The sequence below is a fragment of the Durio zibethinus genome, chromosome 21 (genome assembly GCF_047325235.1).
Source record: "Durio zibethinus cultivar Kanyao isolate XHJ-2024 chromosome 21, ASM4732523v1, whole genome shotgun sequence".
Classification (NCBI taxonomy): Eukaryota; Viridiplantae; Streptophyta; class Magnoliopsida; order Malvales; family Malvaceae; genus Durio; species Durio zibethinus.
The window spans coordinates 1,431,246-1,451,210 of NC_143182.1; the positions used below are offsets into that span (position 1 = coordinate 1,431,246).

The 19,965-nt window shown below is 34.7% G+C and overlaps 1 protein-coding gene and 2 pseudogenes across 6 annotated transcripts; all 3 read left to right on the forward strand.

The window, feature by feature from the left end:
- Positions 1–777: 777 nt before the first annotated feature.
- On the forward strand, positions 778–6,084 carry LOC111304607 (uncharacterized; annotated as a pseudogene). Its single transcript, XR_016331272.1, has 9 exons — positions 778–1,093; positions 1,398–1,460; positions 2,080–2,382; positions 2,882–3,477; positions 3,628–3,855; positions 4,283–4,510; positions 4,606–4,770; positions 4,928–5,155; positions 5,252–6,084. The product of XR_016331272.1 is annotated as an uncharacterized LOC111304607 (transcript).
- On the forward strand, positions 5,726–12,331 carry LOC111304608 (3-phosphoshikimate 1-carboxyvinyltransferase 2-like). 3 transcript variants are annotated; one of them, XM_089750359.1, is made up of 9 exons: positions 5,726–5,864; positions 8,617–8,957; positions 9,025–9,269; positions 9,505–9,658; positions 10,427–10,641; positions 10,731–10,848; positions 11,138–11,348; positions 11,657–11,718; positions 11,813–12,331. In XM_089750359.1, the coding sequence occupies exons 2-9, from the start codon at positions 8,619–8,621 to the stop codon at positions 12,029–12,031; spliced, it is 1,563 nt and encodes a 520-aa protein (XP_089606485.1). In that variant the 5' UTR covers positions 5,726–5,864; positions 8,617–8,618; the 3' UTR covers positions 12,032–12,331. The 3 variants fall into 3 exon arrangements, with proteins under 3 accessions (XP_089606485.1, XP_089606484.1, XP_022757058.1); XM_089750358.1 differs by lacking the exon at positions 5,726–5,864 and adding an exon at positions 6,171–6,589; XM_022901323.2 differs by lacking the exon at positions 5,726–5,864 and having other exon boundaries at positions 8,350–8,957.
- Positions 12,332–13,900: 1,569 nt separating this feature from the next.
- Positions 13,901–18,734, forward strand: LOC111304611 (UDP-glucuronate 4-epimerase 3 pseudogene; annotated as a pseudogene). Of its 2 annotated transcripts, none has more exons than XR_016331274.1 (2): positions 13,901–15,838; positions 17,199–18,734. The product of XR_016331274.1 is annotated as a UDP-glucuronate 4-epimerase 3 pseudogene, transcript variant X2 (transcript). The 2 variants fall into 2 exon arrangements; XR_016331273.1 differs by lacking the exon at positions 17,199–18,734 and adding an exon at positions 15,946–16,211.
- The last annotated feature ends 1,231 nt before the right edge of the window (positions 18,735–19,965 follow it).

Genomic DNA, 19,965 nt, shown 5'->3' on the forward strand with positions numbered 1-19,965 from the left:
TAATAACCAAGTCAAATTCAAATATACTCATATAATTCTATACTTTAATTAACCCTCAAATTTCAAATAATTATTTATGGCAAGTGTTAATTGTTTAAAAATTGAAGCTCAAAAATCTAAATAAAATCTTTAAATTCAATAGGGATAACTTTAATGTAATGGTATTGATGATATTGGTTCTATCTTTGCTATTTGAAATAACATATAAAATAAATATATGTAAATAAACATTAAAAAAATATTTCTAATGAATTCAAAATGCTTCTAAAAAACAATGAAAATAAACTATTTATTTTTTTCAATTAGATTAGATTACTTATAATGGGCCAACCCTTTTCATAAAAAAATGAGTCTTCCTTTTATTGTTATCATATTTGTTTTTAAAATCCTTTAACTAAAGATTAATATGATCATTTTGTTATAAAATACAACTATCTACTTCTAAAGTTTTTTGGGATATATTTTGTATGTAGTTTATAGATTATTAACGAACGTGGTCAATTAATAAATAATTTATTAAACATCATTAAAATATCAATTTCCTAATTTATCCCCAATTCTATTGGTTCTATTAATATCTCAATTACAAAAAATTTATCACTAAAAGTTGATTTATTTTTTACTCAAAAAGAAAAAATATATTTTTTTGGACTTCGAACAGCGATTGTCAAGGGGGCTGCAAATAGCGCTACAATCTATCTATGCGGACTTAAAAACGACGCTACGCGGGTCACCCGACCCTACAAAACCCTCTCTTTGCTCCATTTTTCCCTCTCTGTTTGGGTCTTTTCGGTCTCTCTCACCCTTCCTCTACCCAACATTTCTAATTCTGATTTATCCGACACAGTAAACTTCCGGTCTCTCTCCTCCTCTCCCGTTTCAGATCGACCCGAAAAGTTCGCTTTTTCCGAAACCCTAATTTCTCATCTCTCTATTTATTTTTTTCTCTTGCACTCGCACTGCTCCACTGCTGGATAATGCATGGTGATTCCTTCTTTGTCCCTTTTTAAAAATAGGTTTCACAATTGCAAGTACGTATAATGGCTAGGGCTTTATTCGCGATTCATTGAAGCATTGAACACCTTTTTTCCTGGTATATCTTCTTTCCTCTTCGTCTAGCTTTTTTTTTTTTTTTTTTAGTGTTAAATAAATGAATCAGATGGAAAAAGGAAAAAAAAAAAAGGTTCAATCGCCACTGAAGAATTGACTCTTTTGATAGCAAATAAATGGAAAAATGGATCCCATGTTTGGTTCATGGCGTCACGTTTACCGCATTTAATTTATTTTCGCAATGTTAATTCAAATTGCGCATAGATTCTGTGGAATTTATTTATTTATTAGTTATTCTAGTTTCCCTCTTTGTTTAATCTGCTTTCTGCTTCGTTTTCTTTTATCAGTTTTAGAGCAAAAACCTGTGGGGTAGAGAACTATACAAACGAAGATGTTTGGTGCAACTAACCGTAAGTTTTTCTCTTTCGTTTAGTTCTTCCCGTTAGAAATCATATTTTGGTTTGATTGGTTGATTTAATGTTTCGATGTATGTATAATTGCTTCCATTCCTTTTTAAAACGGGAAGCTCGTGCTATAAACTTTTATATAGGCATCGTGAAATTCGGAATTTCTGATTGGTTTTCAGGTTGAAAATTAGCTTCATTGTTTAAAAAGCAATTATATGCTGCATCCGTGATATTCTCAGATTGTTATCTTACTTTTTTTAGGTTATTCTTTTCTTTTATTATTATTCTTTTTGGCAGTTTTCTCTACTGCATTTTATCTCAGCAAAAGTCTTTACTGGTATCCCAATAGTGCTTTGTTCCCTAGTAGCTGTTTATTAGGTTGTATAGCTTCTTGCTCTGCTACTCGTTATAATATTTTAATTAGCAAAATTGTTAAGCTTGTTATTGATCAACTATTTGTGCTTTTTCTGTGATTTATATGCTTGTAATTTTTCATTCATGTTTATGTTTTGTTGTTACCTTTAACCTATGTGTTACATGTCATCCTTTTTGAGAATAAATTTGTTCTTACTTGTGAATCTTTTCGGAAATTTAAGTTAGTTATTAGAGACTCTTTAAACAGCTTTTGGGCAATCATCAAGTAGCCCATTTGCATCCCAATCTGTTTCTGGCCAGTCCAACAATGCAGCTTGCAATCCGTTTGCACCTAGACCTTCCTTTGGTAGTCCAAACCCTTTTGGCTCCCAAACAGGGGGTTCACTATTTTGGGGTACTTCTACTGGAGTGTTTGGCGCAACCCAAGCTTCTTCTCCCTTTTCCTCAACAACAGCTTTTGGTGCCTCATCATCTCCGGCTTTTGGAAGTTCCGTGCCTGCTTTTGGATCTTCTTCTACTCCCGCTTCTGGCATTTCATCATCATCATTTGGTGTGTCTATGTTTTTTCTTTTCTATTGTCATGATTCAGTTCTCCTTTATTTCATATTTTTTCTGTTCTAGTTAAATATATTAAAGAATATGATAGTAATGCCTTTTTGTCTTTTGGTATTTTGCGATGCTTTATTGCTAGTGTTCTAATATCAGATATGTGTATGTCATTGAGTTGTTATGCAAATACATGCATACATGCATATATAAATATATTCATATTACAATTAGTTGCACTTTAATTTCATGGAGATGGAAGAATTTAGTGTTCATTAGTAAGAGACTTGTTTGTTTGATTCATTCTTCATTAAGCACCTAAACATGATCTTGAATGAGAGCCATTTTTTTCATAAGGAGCACTCGTTATTTCGCATATACGTTTAATTTACTAATTTATGGTAATCTGCTTTTAATTATTTGCATTTGACTTATTGGTCATTAGTTCTTGGGTAGCTTGGTGTCTTTTCCTCAGTTTTAAACTGATGACGTTTTTTGGTTAGGATCTTTCGTTTTTGGTCAGAAGCCTGCATTTGGCTTTGGGTCTACACCCACTCAGTCAAGTCCATTTGGAAGCACAACTCAGCAATCACAGCCTGCATTTGGTAGTGGTATATTTGGTTCCTCCACACCTTTTGGTTCAACTCAGTCTGCATTTGGTTCCAGCACCCCAGCTTTCAGTGCCACAAGCACCCTGTCTTTGGTGCTACAAGCACCCCTGCATTTGGTGCCGCGAGCACCCCTTCATTTGGTGCCACGAGCATCCCTGCCTTTGGTGCTATGATCACTCCTCCCTTTGGTTCAACTGGAAGTCCAGCATTTGGGAGCACTGTAACTGCATTTAGCGTTTCTAATGCCCCAGTCTTTGGAACTGGAGGTGCATTTGGGCAATCAAGCACACCCGCTTTTGGGACTGCCAGCACTCCTGCTTTTGGGGCTTCAAGTTCTGTTTTTGGGGGTTCAAGCACTCCTGCTCTTGGAGCATCTTCCAGTCCTTCATTCAGCTTTGGGTCTAGCCCAGCTTTTGGCCAATCAACACAGGCATTTAGTAGTAGTCCTTTTGGAACAACTTCATTTGGAGCCCGGGGTTCTCGTTTTGGTGAGTAATCAAGTTTACATGATTAATTATATAAACTTTGAAATTACTTATAAAGTTTAGGCAAAAATATTTATTTTCATAGGTCTTCCAGATTTTGAGTACTCACTATCATATATATATATAATTAAATTCTTTTGAGTTCTCATGTAGGAACCTAATCTTCTGTACCGGCATTTGGAAGCACTAGCTTTAGCCAGTCACTTTTTGGGGGTCAACATGGGGGAAGTAGAGTAGCTCCTTATACACCTACGACTGAAGCAGATAGTTCGAGTGGTGCAGAGCCAGCTGCAAAGTTGAAGTCAATATCAGCTATGCCTGTTTACAAAGATAAAAGTCATGAGAGGCTGAGATGGGAGGATTATCAGCTAGGAGATAAAGGTATGTTTGTAAAATATTGTACAACCCTGGAAGTTAATCATTCTTCTTTTCTGTGTTTGACATTCCCTACCTTGCTATATTAATTTGAAATTTCAGTTGGACCGCAGCCAGCTGCTCAGCCTTCTGGATGGATTTGGCTTTGTTCTGTCAACTGCACCTACAAGTCCTTTTGGTTGTTCTTCAACATTTGGTCAAACATCTTCAAATCCTTTTTCCAGCAAAAGTACCAATCCATTTAGTCTAAAACCTCCATCCTTTGAGAGTACAGGTTCTACAACTTCGACTGCTATATCAAATCCTTTTCAATGGACATCATCAAGCCTTTTTGGCCCAACTTCGTTATCAACATCTTCAATATTTGGTTCCTTTTGAGTACAAGTTCATATCATATCTATATATAATTAAATTCTTTTGAGTTCTCATGTAGGAACCCAATCTTCTGTACCGGCATTTGGGAGCACTAGCTTTGGCCAGTCACCTTTTAGGGTTCAACGTGGGGGAAGTAGAGTAGCTCCTTATACACCTACAACTGAAGCAGATAGTTCGAGTGGTACAGAGTCAGCTGAAAAGTTGGAGTCGATATTAGCGATGCCTGTTTACAAAGATAAAAGTCATGAGGAGCTGAGATGGGAGGATTATCAATTAGGAGATAAAGGTACCTGTGTAAAATATTGTACAACCCTGAAAGTTAATCATTCTTCTTTTCTGTGTTTGACATTCCCTACCTTGCTATATTAATTTGAAATTCAGGTGGACCACAGCCAGCTGCTCATCCTTCTGGAGGGATTGGCTTCGGTGTGTCAACTGCACCTAAAAGTCCTTTTGGTTCTTCTTCAACATTTGGTCAAACGTCTTCAAATCCTTTTTCCAGCACAAGTACCAATCGATTTAGTCTAAAACCTCCATCCTTTACAGGTTTTACAACCTCGACTGCTATATCAAATCCTTTTCAATGGACATCGTCAAGCCTTTTTGTCCCAACTTTGGCATCAACATCTTCAATACGTGGTTCCTTTTGAGTGCAAGTTCATAGCATATATATATAATTAAATTCTTTTGAGTTCTCTTGTAGGAACCCAATCTTCTGTACTGGCATTTGGAAGCACTAGCTTTGGCCAGTCACCTTTTGGGGGTCAACATGGGGGAAGTAGAGTAGCTCCTTATACACCTACAACTGAAGCAGATAGTTTGAGTGGTACAGAGTCAGCTGCAAAGTTGGAGTCAATATCAGCGATGCCTGTTTTCAAAGATAAAAGTCATGAGGAGCTGAGATGGAAGGATTATCAGTTAGGAGATAAAGGTACCTTTGTAAAATATTGTACAACCCTGAAAGTTAATCATTCTTCTTTTCTGTGTTTGACATTCCCTACCTTGCTATATTAATTTGAAATTTCAGGTGGACGGCAGCCACCTGCCCAGCCTTCTGGAGTGATTGGCTTTGGTGTGTCAACTGCACCTTCAAGTCCTTTTGGTTGTTCTTCAACATTTGGTCAAACATCTTCAAATCCTTTTTCCAGCACAATTACCACTCCATTTAGTCTAAAACCTCCATCCTTTAATAGTACAGGTTTTACAACCTTGACTGCTATATCAAATCCTTTTCAATGGACATCATCAAGCCTTTTTGGCCCAACTTCGTCGTCAACATCTTCAATATTTGGTTCTTCTTCCACTCCTATGTTTGGAACTGGTTCATCTCCTTTTAGTCTGTCTGTCACTCCCTCATTTTCAACTTCGCCATCCATTTTTGGTGCTGGCTCAGCTCCTGCAACAACTCCAGCATTTGCTACTGGTTTAAATTTTAGCATTTGCTACTGGTTCAATTCTACCCCTGCAATTGGGCAGACAAGCAAAGCTTTTGGGTGGATGACTCTACCTTTGGACAGAATACTAGTAACTTTGGTCAAACAAGCATTTTCAACACGCCTTCCACTGGATTTATTGGGAATATGTTTTCGAGTTCTCTATCCTTGGCTCCTTCTAGTAACCCAGCTGCCTTTGGCACAACTGTAAGTCACTCATGAAATCTTTACAATCGTTCTTCCTTTTCATCATATTTATGATCCTTAGCTCATGTCATTTGGTTGTAGAATGAAGCTATAATGTTTGTTGCTTAGTCTTCAATTTGATCTAAGCGCTTTATTTCTGTACATTTTCATCATTCTGTTTTAGGGTTGCAGAATTATCTGCATTTCTTCTTTCTTTTATTGAACTGAGAGTTCAAAATAATTGTCTACTGTTGAGCCCTGTGGTGTATGATTGATTGAAAAGTGGACTAGATATCCAATTTAATTGCTGATAGGATTCAGATATTTGCTTCTCAATACGCCAATTACAATGCTAAACTTCTCGATACATTACACCGAGGCGGATTAAGTTGCCTTCAAGGAAATAATATTTAGGTGAGGGTCCTACCACTCATGAAAGAGTAACTCTAATCCGCTGATATAAAATATTATTACATTCCTCACCATATGAGATTACAGTTCTTACGTGTTTATTTCATTTGTTAATCGATATCTTTAGGTTCCATTTTTCAGTGATGATGAAGAGACACCCAGCACACCTAAGTCTGATGCTGTTTTTATTCCTAGGGAAAATTCAAGGGCTCTGGGCATTTGTCCTAGAGCTGGTCGACGGGAAAGGGCTGGTCGAGGGTAGATGGGATGTTAGTGCTCTTACCTGAATCTTTGAATTTTAAGAAGTCTGTGTTCATGCTTTAAATCGTACATAGGTATGCATGCCTGTAGTTATATGTATTACTTTTTTTTGGACTGAATATTTATGTCCCTTTCACTTGAATTTTTTTTTTTTTTTGATAATTTCTCACTTGGAATATCGATACATGGAGTATCAACCAATATTTGTATCTGAAACAAATTTATTTAAAACCAGTGATATTAGTGTGGAATAAGTCAATCATAATTGATTGTAACCGGCGAAAGTGAAGAAAATAATTTAATAAAAGTTGTGGAGAAGTGTGGAGAAAGGATGTTAGGGTTAGTTTAGCATTGTAATAGGCGTTGAAAAAGTTTAGATGGAAAAAAAAATGCATTTAAAAAGTGTAGTAAGAAAAATATGTTTAAAAGGTTTGGGTGGAAAAAAATGTTTTGAGAAAGTGTAATAAGAAATGTGATCGAAAAAAGCTTTAGTTAGAAAATTGCATTTAAAAAGTGTGTTAAAAAATATGGATAAATATTTTAAGTTTTTGGTATTAATATGAAAAAATGCTAATATGTCAATAATTTATGTTTAAATTTATATTTATAAAATAAAAAAAATATAAAAAATATATGGATAATATGATTTTTTTTTTCAACGCAAAAACAACCCTTGATGAGTTTTTTAGTTTGGGCTAGCAAAATCAAAATTTTTAACTAAAAAATTATATATATTTTTTAGTGTTTAGCAATGAGATTAGATCAAAAGCAGTTTTTGAAGATAAATTATTTTCGACAGTAATATTGAACTAGACCTAAATTTAGTGGATGAGTTGTGTATTAGATAAATTATATAGGCAAAGAAGTACTATGGTAAAATTTGACTTATGGTACGTGGCAAAATTTCCTCTTATCATAATATATTATTTTTCTTCTAATATTTTTAATTTAAAATGATTTATTTTGGTGCGCAAAGATGAAAAACAACCTTCTTTTATATTTTTTTTTCCTCTAACTTTTTTCTTTTATCAAATAATAATGAAAATTATTTTCTTTTCACTTTTTTATTCACTCTCTTTCAACAGTCACTTCCATCCACTAATTCTTTTTACATTAATAAAAATTTTATTTATTAAAAATAAAATCCACATTTAGTATGATCATTAACCAAAGGTTCTATATTATTTTAGTCTAAAATTTTAAAATTCAAATAATGCATAAAAAATTCTTATTATATATCAACTTAAGATTCATAAATATTAATTGTTCAAGCGTATTATCGCGTTATTAAAGTTTATTGAATAGATTTAAAAATTATTGGTATAATTTATATTTAAATGATCATATATATATTTTTGAATGTCTTAACGTATGTTATTTTTTAAGTTTTAAAAATATAAGTTGATAAATTTTTGTATTTGGTTTTTTTTTAATATTTATGTAAACAGAAGAATAAATAAAAAATATTTTATAATTTAATCATTAAATTAATAAGTTATTAATTTTTATCCTTTTTCATTTTTCTACCAAACAAAAACTTAATCCTAAATAACAATTGAAAAATAAAAAGAGAACGGAGATATAAGAAAAATAGGGCTTCGGTTTGGAAATTGGAACTCATAATTGGATGCCATTTCGACCATTCTCATCTCATGTTAACGAAACTGAGATTTGAGACTTCCCAAATTTGGGCTCATCAATGAAGGGCCTAAAGTAAAACTAATAAGTACTACTATAAGTAAGCAAATCTCCGGGCCCCAAGAAAAACTCAAAAAATTTTCCAGAGATGACGTGGCAACCCGTTAATTTTTGCCGTGGACCCCATTAGACAATCGGGTTTGGTGAGGCCAGAGAACCAGAAGAGAAACGCGATTTTCAATTCCCACCAACCCCCGATTTGGCGTTTGGAAATTCACCTTCTTTTTTCTGGTTGCCTTGCTTGGAGTTTGGTTGGTGAAGCCTTCCACTGAAGTCAATCATTGTATCCAACACCTACCACCACCAGACATCAAAAACAAGTTTTTTTTATTTTGATCCCAGAATTCCACTCTCAATTAACCGAAACAAAGGTACGAAATTTCCTCTAATCTTTGTCTCATAGAAATGGCACAGGTTAGCAAAATCTACAATGGAACACAAAATATATGTCTTGTGCCCAATGTCTCAAAACCCCAGAAGCCCAAATCTGTTCCTTCAGTTTTATTCAGATCAAATCTTGAAGGAGGTTTTTCAAGTTCTTTGGGTTTAGTTGTGAAGAGCAATGGCAGGTTGGGAACAATTAAGGTTGGGTCGTTGAAGGTTTCGGCTTCAACAGTAACAGATAAGCCATCCAGAGCATCAGAAATCGTGCTTCAACCAATCAATGAAATATCGGGTACGGTTAAGTTACCCGGGTCCAAATCATTATCCAATCGGATTCTGCTTCTCGCTGCTCTATCTGAGGTATGTTGATTTCATAGTATTTATATTCTTTAATTAGTTTATGTTTTAATGTTTGTTCGATATGTAGGGAACTACTGTGGTAGACAATTTGTTGAATAGTGATGATGTTCATCACATGCTTGTTGCTTTGGGAAAACTTGGGCTATATGTGGAACATGACAGTGAAAAAAAACGAGCCATTGTGGAAGGTTGCGGTGGTCAATTTCCAGTAGGGAAAGGGGAAGGTCAAGAAATTGAGCTTTTCCTTGGGAATGCTGGAACTGCGATGCGACCTCTGACTGCTGCTGTTACAGCTGCGGGTGGTAATTCAAGGTCTGTCCAATTATTTTCATTTTAACAAAGATATAAATTGGAAATGTAACCATTTAATCATTTCACAGTAGCTGGTTTCCTATATGAGGAATCCAACTGTTGAAAAGGACCTATTAGTTGAGTAAACAAAATGTTGCATTTTCATGGAACTATCTGCTTATATGCTGATGCTTTTTGTTTTGTGTATTACTATCAATTTTTTGAGCTAATGCATATATGTTACACGTCTCTTTAGCTACATACTTGATGGCATACCACGAATGAGAGAGAGACCTATTGGGGACTTAGTTACTGGTCTTAAGCAGCTGGGTGCAGATGTTAATTGTACTCTTGGCACAAATTGTCCCCCTGTTCTTATAAATGGAAAGGGTGGTCTTCCTGGGGGAAAGGTATGTCTCAAATCAATTTGTTATGTTACTGTGGTTTCATATCATTGGATAAACTGCTTTTATGAAGGTCATCCTGGAACCTCATTAGAGATTGCTTTTCTAAGGTAGATATGGGGAGCCACATAAGCTACCACTAGAAATGAGCTTCCATTCCATGTTATTGCCCAATAAATATTACCTTCAGTTAAACTTTCAATTGTCATGCTCATGAAAGCCAATATTTTAACCTTCTGTTGATGTATGGATGAGAATTAGTTTGTAATGCTGTCTGTTGAAATACGAGTTATGGCAGTTTGGATAAACTTTTACGTGGATTCTCTTTTCATTTTTTGGATTTTTCTATGTCTATTACTTGCTTGCCAGGTGTTACTTGAATGTTGCTTTTTGCGTATACATGGGAATGATCAACTTGTTAACTAGTTAGTATTAATCATTGATGTGGCACATATCTTCCTTGGGCCATTTTTGGTAAAGGAACCCTTGATCTTAAATTCTTGAAAATGCAAAAGGAGAGGGAAAGTAGATTTTCCTATCTGTCTAACTATTCATTTCAGCAAATTAATCATATTCATTATATTATGTCTGAGACTTTGGACTATTTGTAAGGTCTAAGCGTTGTCTTCTTTTGCTTATGTTAACTTCTAGGTTGTGTAAAAGAAAAGACTATATTTTGACCAAAATAAAAAGGAAAAAGACTATCTGACTTAACTTCTGGTGTTGCCCAATTCCAATATTCATGATATACATCTGGTGTGGATCCTTTTCCAGGTGAAACTCTCTGGATCAATCAGTAGTCAATACTTGACTGCTTTACTCATGGCAGCTCCTTTGGCTCTTGGGGATGTAGAAATTGAGATAATTGATAAATTGATTTCAATCCCATATGTTGAAATGACTATAAAATTGATGGAAAGGTTTGGGGTCACTGTGGAGCACACTGATAGCTGGGATCGGTTCTATATCCAGGGAAGTCAAAAGTACAAGTAGGTTTCTATGACGTGCACCCATGTAAATAGCTGTACAATTCCATATTCTGTTTCTACTTAAAGTCATAAATTGATAAATCTTTCAGGTCTCCTGGAAATGCTTATGTTGAAGGTGATGCTTCAAGTGCTAGTTACTTCCTTGCTGGTGCAGCAGTCACTGGTGGGACTGTCACTGTAGAAGGATGCGGTACAAGTAGTTTACAGGTACTTTTTGTTGTGAAGTCCATGAATGTTGTTAAGTTCCCTACCAAATTAAATTATATCATATGTTTCCAGTGTGAGTGGAAGTATTTGCCTTGGATTTCTTACAACATTACTTTCTGCCTTTCAAAAGTGTTGTTGAACTGTTTGGGCTGTCTTTAAGGCTGATCCTGGATTCCTTTTCATTGATTATTGCAAATTGTTTTTCCACTAGAGTTATCATACTACCTAGGATGTGCTGCATCTGAACATAAACTCATGCTTATTTTTCTTTGTTTTTCTTTTGATCAAGGGTGATGTAAAATTTGCTGAGGTTCTTGAGAAAATGGGTGCCAAAGTCACCTGGACTGAGAACAGCGTCACTGTCATTGGACCCCCAAGAAATTCATCTGGAAGGAAAAACTTGCATGCTATCGATGTCAACATGAACAAAATGCCAGATGTTGCCATGACCCTCGCTGTTGTTGCCCTTTATGCTGATGGTCCCACTGCCATCAGAGATGGTATGATCTGGCCTTTTGTTTCTCTAAGATGAACATGTTTTGTTATGCATGAATGGCATCAAAGGAGAAAAATGGTCACAAAAAGAATCTCTGTTAATGGGAAACGTCACTCCTAAAATGCCTTTGGATTAAAAGTGATCTTTTTGATTATTGGTAGTTCTGAGCAATAAGTGTTCTTATTTCTGGTACTGAACATTGTACACAAAATTTGAATATACTTCTTTCATTTCTTTCCAACTAAAAACTATTGATAGCCTAAGTACTATTATTTTATCTAATAACATCTTCCCTTCCCTGGTTCTCTTCAGTGGCAAGTTGGAGGGTGAAAGAGACTGAAAGGATGATTGCTATATGCACTGAACTCAGGAAGGTGGATTCTAGCTAGCTTTATGCTTATAAATATCCTCTAGATGATACTAGTTTGGCTTTTGTTTTCCTTAATTTTGTTTGGTTTCACATTGCAGCTCGGAGCAACAGTTGAAGAAGGACCAGATTATTGTGTGATCACTCCACCAGAGAAATTAAATGTGACAGCAATTGATACTTATGATGATCACCGAATGGCCATGGCATTCTCTCTTGCTGCCTGCGCAGATGTTCCAGTTACCATCAAGGATCCTGGTTGTACACAGAAAACCTTCCCTGACTACTTTGAAGTTCTCGAGAGGGTTACAAAGCATTGAATGGCTCTTCTACTTTGTTATACTAGAGAGGAAGAAGAGGATGAGGGATAGGTTCATGCCACTTTCTTTAAAACCAGACTGAAAGTAGTTGAACCTCGTTTTTGAAGTCAGCTTGTAATCTTTGATAGTTTCATGTCGGCAAGTTGAGTTTGTTATCAGTTTCTTCCCCGACTTTAACTTGTTTTCTACTTATTGTGAGTTATGACTTGGTGCTTGATCCTTGTCATGAAGACTGTAATACATAATTGAGGATTGATTCTTTTTGCAATGCCTATTCAATTAATATTTAAACGGTTCTCACTTTTGCTGTTTCCTTTCTTGTTATTCTTTTGGAAAATGGAAGGGAAAGTGGGGAAGGGAGCCTGCAACTTAAATTTGTTCTTCCATTTGTATGAAAACAGAAATTTCAATTGAAACATTGTTGTGCAAACTAGGAAAAGAAACAAGGTGGGATCTATGGATCGGCAGCTGCAGTTTAGATTGCATCAATAATGAACGGAAGACGCTGACTCCAGCGGCTATTAGTAATGTTATATTTTTGACCGAGATAACTGTAATGTATGGATCATGGGATATGCATATTCCATAAATTATTTAAATAAAATATGCAATTCTCACAAAACCATAGTATTAAGTGGTCCAAGTCCAGCTTACATTAACTGGCAAGGCATGGAACATGTTGCATTGTTGCCGCTTTGCCAGCTATAAAGAAAAGATAACTGAGGACGTTTTTTTCGACTTCCTTTCCACCAGTTCCTCACAAGGGGTGGGTGACAAGCAGCTTCGAAATTTAATTTTAGAATTTTTTTTTCTCACCATTAATTTATCGCTCATCTTGCTGAGTAACCAAGGTTCCACAATCAAGACACCATACCATAGTCCATCTTGTAAAGTAAAAAATAAAATAAAAAAGGTAAAGATAATCAACAATGAAAAGTTTTTGTACCTAAGCAAAATCAGGATTTTGTATTAGAATATGAATTATAAAGCAGGCTGTTTAAAGTAATTTCTTGACTTTCAGCCAAGAGTATGAAGAAATCTGGGGTTTTGGTTGTTTCAATTAGAAAGAAAATCCTTGGATGAAGATGAAGATGATACGTGAGGGGCATTGTATAGGGAGATTGGGGTCAGATTTTGGTGTAATTCTTTGTTTTTGAGTCACAAAAAGAGTTTTCAAATGAAGTAAATTACACAAAAAGAGCCTTTGTGCATTATGTTGATTGCTATCTACAATCCAAATGATGATAGCTTAGCTTAACAAAAATTGCAGTCTAAGATATCTGAAAGAAAATTTCATGGAAAGTTTGTTGCTTTTGCCTTTCATTTCAAGCGTGTTTGCACTGCCTGCGCTCACTAATTCTGACTCTTTTTTTTTTTTTTTTTTTTCTTATTAGATTCAGACAGTATCCTATGCCTTGCATATGAAAATTCACAATCTGACTTGTTCAGCGATATAATATAAAACTATCAAGAGGCTAGTAGATTTGTAGTGGCACCATTGTCTAGTCTATAAAGTACCATACAGTTGGAGTAAAAAAATTTTTGGTGACAATTTAGTTAATTAGTGCAGATGCCAGGGAATAACTGAGACCTGAATTAACATAAAAAAAAATTATTAAAAAAAAAAAAAACTCTGCATCAGGGTAATGCTTGCAAAAGAATTCCCATTTTCAGTTTTTAATTCAATATTTAGGTTGATAGGTTTAGAGCCTATGTTTAATGAATATTTTTAACATTATTATAAATAATTATAATTTCATTTAATACATTAAATTAATGAATAAAATTATTAATTATTATAATTAATATAATAATGTTATAAATAATATATTAATTTTTTTAGTAAGCTGTAATTAGCTTCAAAATCCTCATCCACACCAATACCATCAACAACAAAATCCCAAACTGAATAAGGCTCTTCTGACTTAAGGGTTTCAGACGTCAATTATCCTTAAAAACAGGGGACGCCCCAATTTCGAAGGACTCTCACAGCCGATCAAATTCTAACCTCACAGATAAAAATTAGACAAATGCTGATTTCATATTAGCAGCACTTTTTTCTCTGAAACAGGAACAAGAAAATCTTAACCTCGCCTATTTTTAACCAAGTCAATAGAAGAATCAACCCACTTCATCAAATACTGTTGTTTGACTCTTCTTGCTCTCCCAAAATTCTTCTGTTTCTCTCTCTTCTCCCCAGTGAAGTTTCACTCTTTTTAAAGCAAAAATCAAATCTTTGATGCCTCATCTTTCTTTCTAGAGCCATTGAAAGAGCTTTCAAGAAACCGGAAGATTCCCCTTTTCATCACCGTAATGAATAAGAGCCCCTGAAAAACCCAACGATAAATAAAATCCCTTTTCTCCGCTCCTTCACCGTCATCACCGCCGCCAAAGCGGAGTTATCCACAAATCACAAATACCCATTTCTCCAAATCCTAACAAACTCAGATTTTGAGTCGTCCAATAACCTCAAAATTTTCAAAACAAATGTCTCATCTTAACGACATTCCATCAACACCAGGGAAATTCAAGATGGAAAAATCACCCTACGTTCACAATAGACTAAGGTGGCACTTTTCTCTTGCAAAGCTCACATTTTGGTCATTTATCTTCTTGGGCCTGATTGTGGTCTTCTTCTTTCGATCTCCTTCCTCCAATCCTCTTCTGCAAGATCCATCTCGCCGCTCTCTCCGTACGTACAACTGGGGTGGACCCGCTTGGGAGAAACAGGTCCGTTCCTCTGCACGTATCCGTTCCCGCAACGGCTTCTCCGTTTTGGTTACTGGAGCTGCCGGTTTCGTCGGTACCCACGTGTCGGCTGCTTTGAAAAGGCGTGGAGATGGAGTTCTTGGACTTGATAATTTCAATGACTATTATGACCCTTCATTAAAAAGAGCTCGGCAAGCGCTTCTGGAACGAAGTGGGGTTTTCATTGTGGAAGGAGATATCAATGATTCAGTTCTTTTAAGGAAACTTTTCGAGGTTGTTGCATTTACCCACGTGATGCATTTGGCTGCTCAAGCTGGGGTCAGGTATGCTATGGAAAATCCTAGCTCTTATGTGCATAGCAATATTGCTGGTCTTGTTAGTTTACTTGATGTTTGTAAGTCAGCTAATCCACAACCTGCAATTGTGTGGGCTTCTTCGAGTTCTGTTTACGGGCTTAATACTAAAGTTCCATTCTCGGAGAGAGATAGGACTGATCAGCCTGCTAGTTTATATGCTGCTACTAAGAAAGCTGGTGAAGAGATTGCACATACTTATAATCATATATATGGACTTTCTTTGACTGGTTTGAGGTTTTTCACGGTTTATGGCCCGTGGGGAAGGCCGGATATGGCATATTTCTTTTTCACCAGGGATATTTTGAAGGGGAAGTCCATACCAATATTTGAGGCAGCTAATCATGGCACGGTGGCTAGGGATTTTACCTACGTTGATGATATTGTGAAAGGGTGTTTGGCAGCATTGGATACTGCCGAGAAGAGTACTGGTAGTGGAGGGAAGAAGAAGGGTCCGGCTCAATTGAGGGTATATAATTTGGGGAATACTTCACCTGTGCCAGTTTCAGATCTTGTGAGTATCTTGGAGAAGCTTTTGAAGGTTAATGCAAAGAGGAATATTATGAAGTTGCCAAGAAATGGGGATGTTCAGTTTACTCATGCCAATATTAGCTTGGCTCAGAGGGAGCTTGGATATAAGCCCTCAACTGATTTGCAGACTGGGTTAAAGAAATTTGTCAGGTGGTATGTCAGTTACTATTCTGGAGGGAAGAAGGCTGCTGGATAATTCATTCTTTGTATTGTGGTAGGATCCTCCGAATTCTTGTTCATTATCATTTTTACCATTGTTTTTAACATTTCTCTGTTTGTTGCCTGATTATCATTATTTCATATATCTTTAATGATGATAAGGAGGTATATCATATCCTACTTTGAAGAAGTTTTGTGATCAGTGGACATTGTTTGCTGGGCAGGCACATGCTGTGTCAAAAGAACACCGGAACAATCTTTTTTTTTTTTAATTTTTCCTTTTTCTGTCCCATGGAATGTAATTGTTGTAGTTTTGGTATTGTAGAATTCATGACTGATAGAGCATATGCTGATTGATAGACATGTATCATTCCTATGCAATTCCAATAAAATAGCACAGATAATATGTTCTTTCCTTTGTGGAGAAATTGGGTCGCATTTTGAAAATTGATTTTTCTTTTAATATTTGCCGAATCCAACCACCCCCCCCCCCAAAAAAAAAAAGAAAAAGATGCTTGGTGTATTGAATATAATTTCCCTCATAAATTTATTGTACTTATGTAAAGATAATGTGCTGACGCTGATGTCTTGCCGTGCTCTTTTTCCCTTTTAGATAAATAAGTTTGCTTGACTTTGAAACCTAAAAGCCAATGGTCCACTTTTATTTCCTTTCATTTTGAGTTAATGCTAGATATTTGCTCTTTTATTGAGGTACTACGCATTTTTGTTCACTAGCATAGAGGAATTGCTCCTTTCAATTTTATGATCTTGATATTAATGAATATTATATGGTTCCTGAAATATGTTTATATGAATCACTGTTTAAGAATTGACAAAACATTACTATTTCGGGTTTGAATAAATTGTCTGTGGCCTGTTGAACTTTAGGAATGGCTATTATGTTATTACTCTTTATCAAGTGCTATCCAATGTGGTCCATGATACTAGAATCATTCAGTTTAACAATTAGTGGAATACTAGGCAATCTAAGACGAATTTTATTCCTAATGAACTGCTCCTTGTACAACTAAAAGATCATTGTCAATAGAAGCATCTGCTTTAAATTTATCTTTTGATGTAATTTGCTTTAGCTTTGACATTGTCATTCATATACTTATATTTCATCATTGAAAGTGTTGTCTTTATAAGTCTTCAGGGACTGAGAACCTCATGTCATATGATGTGAACAAAATTTATGAAGCCAAAATAACGTGGATTAGTGGAATACTAGGCAATCTAAGATGAATTTTATTCCTTAATGAACTGGTCCTTGCACAACTAAAAGATCATTGTCAATACAAGCATCTGCTTTAAAGTCATATTTTGATGTAATTTACTTCAGCTTTGACATTGTCATTTATATACTTATATACTTATATTTTGTCATTGAAAGTGGTGTCTTTATAAGTCTTCAGGGACTGAGAACCTCATGTCATATGATGCAAACATAATTTATGTGGCCTGGTGGATTGGTGGAATATTAGGCAATCTAAGACTAATTTTATTCTTTAATGAACTGGTCCTTGTACAAGTAAAAGATCATTGTCAATAGAAGCATCTGCTTTAAATTTATCTTTTGATGTAATTTACTTTAGCTTTGACATTGTCATTTATATACTTATATTTCATCATTGAAAGTGTTTGTCTTTATAAGTCTTCAGGGACTGAGAACCTCATGTCATATGATGTGAACATAATTTATGTAGCCAAAATAACGTGGATTAGTGGAATACTAGGCAATCTAAGACGAATTTTATTCCTAATGAACTGGTCCTTGTACAAGTAAAAGATCATTGTCAATAGAAGCATCTGCTTTAAATTTATCTTTTGATGTAATTTACTTTAGCTTTGACATTGTCATCTATATACTTATATTTCATCATTGAAAGTGTTGTCTTTATAAGTCTTCAGGGACTAAGAACCTCATGTCATATGATGTGAACAAAATTTATGAAGCCAAAATAACGTGGATTAGTGGAATACTAGGCAATCTAAGATGAATTTTATTCCTTAATGAACTGGTCCTTGCACAACTAAAAGATCATTGTCAATACAAGCATCTGCTTTAAAGTCATATTTTGATGTAATTTACTTTAGCTTTGACATTGTCATCTATATACTTATATTTCATCATTGAAAGTGTTGTCTTTATAAGTCTTCAGGGACTAAGAACCTCATGTCATATGATGTGAACAAAATTTATGAAGCCAAAATAACGTGGATTAGTGGAATACTAGGCAATCTAAGATGAATTTTATTCCTTAATGAACTGGTCCTTGCACAACTAAAAGATCATTGTCAATACAAGCATCTGCTTTAAAGTCATATTTTGATGTAATTTACTTTAGCTTTGACATTGTCATTTATATACTTATATACTTATATTTCATCATTGAAAGTGGTGACTTTATAAGTCTTCAGGGACTGAGAACCTCATGTCATATGATGCAAGCATAATTTATGTGGCCTGGTGGATTGGTGGAATATTAGGCAATGTAAGACTAATTTTATTCTTTAATGAAGTGGTCCTTGTACAAGTAAAAGATCATTGTCAATAGAAGCATCTGCTTTAAATTTATCTTTTGATGTAATTTACTTTAGCTTTGACATTGCAATTTATATACTTTTATTTCATCATTGAAAGTGTTGTCTTTATAAGTCTTCGGGGACTGAGAACCTCATGTCATATGATGCGAACATAATTTATGTAGCCAAAATAACGTGGATTGGTGGAATGCTAGGCAATCTAAGACGAATTTTATTCCTTAACGAACTGGTCCTTGTACAAGTAAAAGATCGTTGTCAATAGAAGCATCTGCTTTAATGTCATCTTTTGATGTAATTTACTTTGGCTTTGACATTGTCATTTATGTATTTATATTTCGTCATTGAAAGTGGTGTCTTTGTAAGTCTTCAAGGATTGAGAACCTCATGTCATATGATGTGAACATAATTTATGTAGCCAAAATAAACGTGGATTGTTTATTAAAGGAAGATATAAAATACAGGGTCCAACACAGCTAAAATAACTAGTTGTTATTCATTTATTATTATCTAGGAGCTTTTAGTGCATCTTGTGGGTTTGGTTTTGACTTGCCACAGTTGATTTGGTCTACTTTCGAATGTTTCTAGAGTTACAGTGCACTTGGAGTTTATTAATGGTTCTTTCATTGACAATGACCTGAAGGAGATAAACTAGAGGTTCATGGAGAATGATTTTGACTTTGAAGATCTTTTGGTAGCATATGGGATTATCCTCTACGGTAGTTATTAAAGTAGGCAACTGTTTCTTCTGTTTGCTAGCAATTATTTTGGATTTGCTCTGTCTTCATGTCCACCAATTAAACCGTCTCTCTTGTGAATTTTGTTATGGCCAGAATTTGTGGAAAACGCAAGTTTATACAGGGAGAAGTCCGTTTAATTCCAGGCAGCAATTGTTGGTCTAAAAATTTTTGCTTTTGTTGTATCCTCGTGAGGCTTGTGCAGTTGAAAAGGGATTATTCTCAAAAGTCTATTCCACTTTCACCGTTCTTTTCACTATCCAGTATTCACATCAGATGGAACGAATCTTAGATTTTGTAAGGCACGGGGCTAGGATGACAAATATACCTATACCCTTAAAAGAGTTTTCATTTGGTCTTATAAAATCGAATTGTTTTTTTAATTGAGTTTCGGATCAAAATCGGTTTTTTAAAGCTGGAGTCAGATCTGAATTAGATTTTAGGTAAATCTTTTCCGAGTCCAATATATATGCACATATATATATTATTTTTATTATTTATTTAATTTTATATTTATATATTATATTAATAAAATTATTATTTAATAGTTTAATTTAAGATATTATTTAATAAAATATTATATTTATATATTATTAATAATAATTTATATTAAAAATAATGTTTTATATATTAAATTAATTTCAAACTGGATCTATTATGATTTTTTATGTATCAGATTGAGTATGAAAAAAATATTTTGATATCTGATCAAATTAAAATCAAATATATATTTTATGAAATTAGATCAAAATAAAAATTTATTTCAAATTCATTATTATCGTTAATTGTGACTGACGAAATAATAAAGCTAAAAAAAAAAAAGATTGTAGGAAATAGGATACCACGGATGCATATTGTAGGATTTCTGTACCTGTCAAAATTTTCATGTAATCCCGAAATG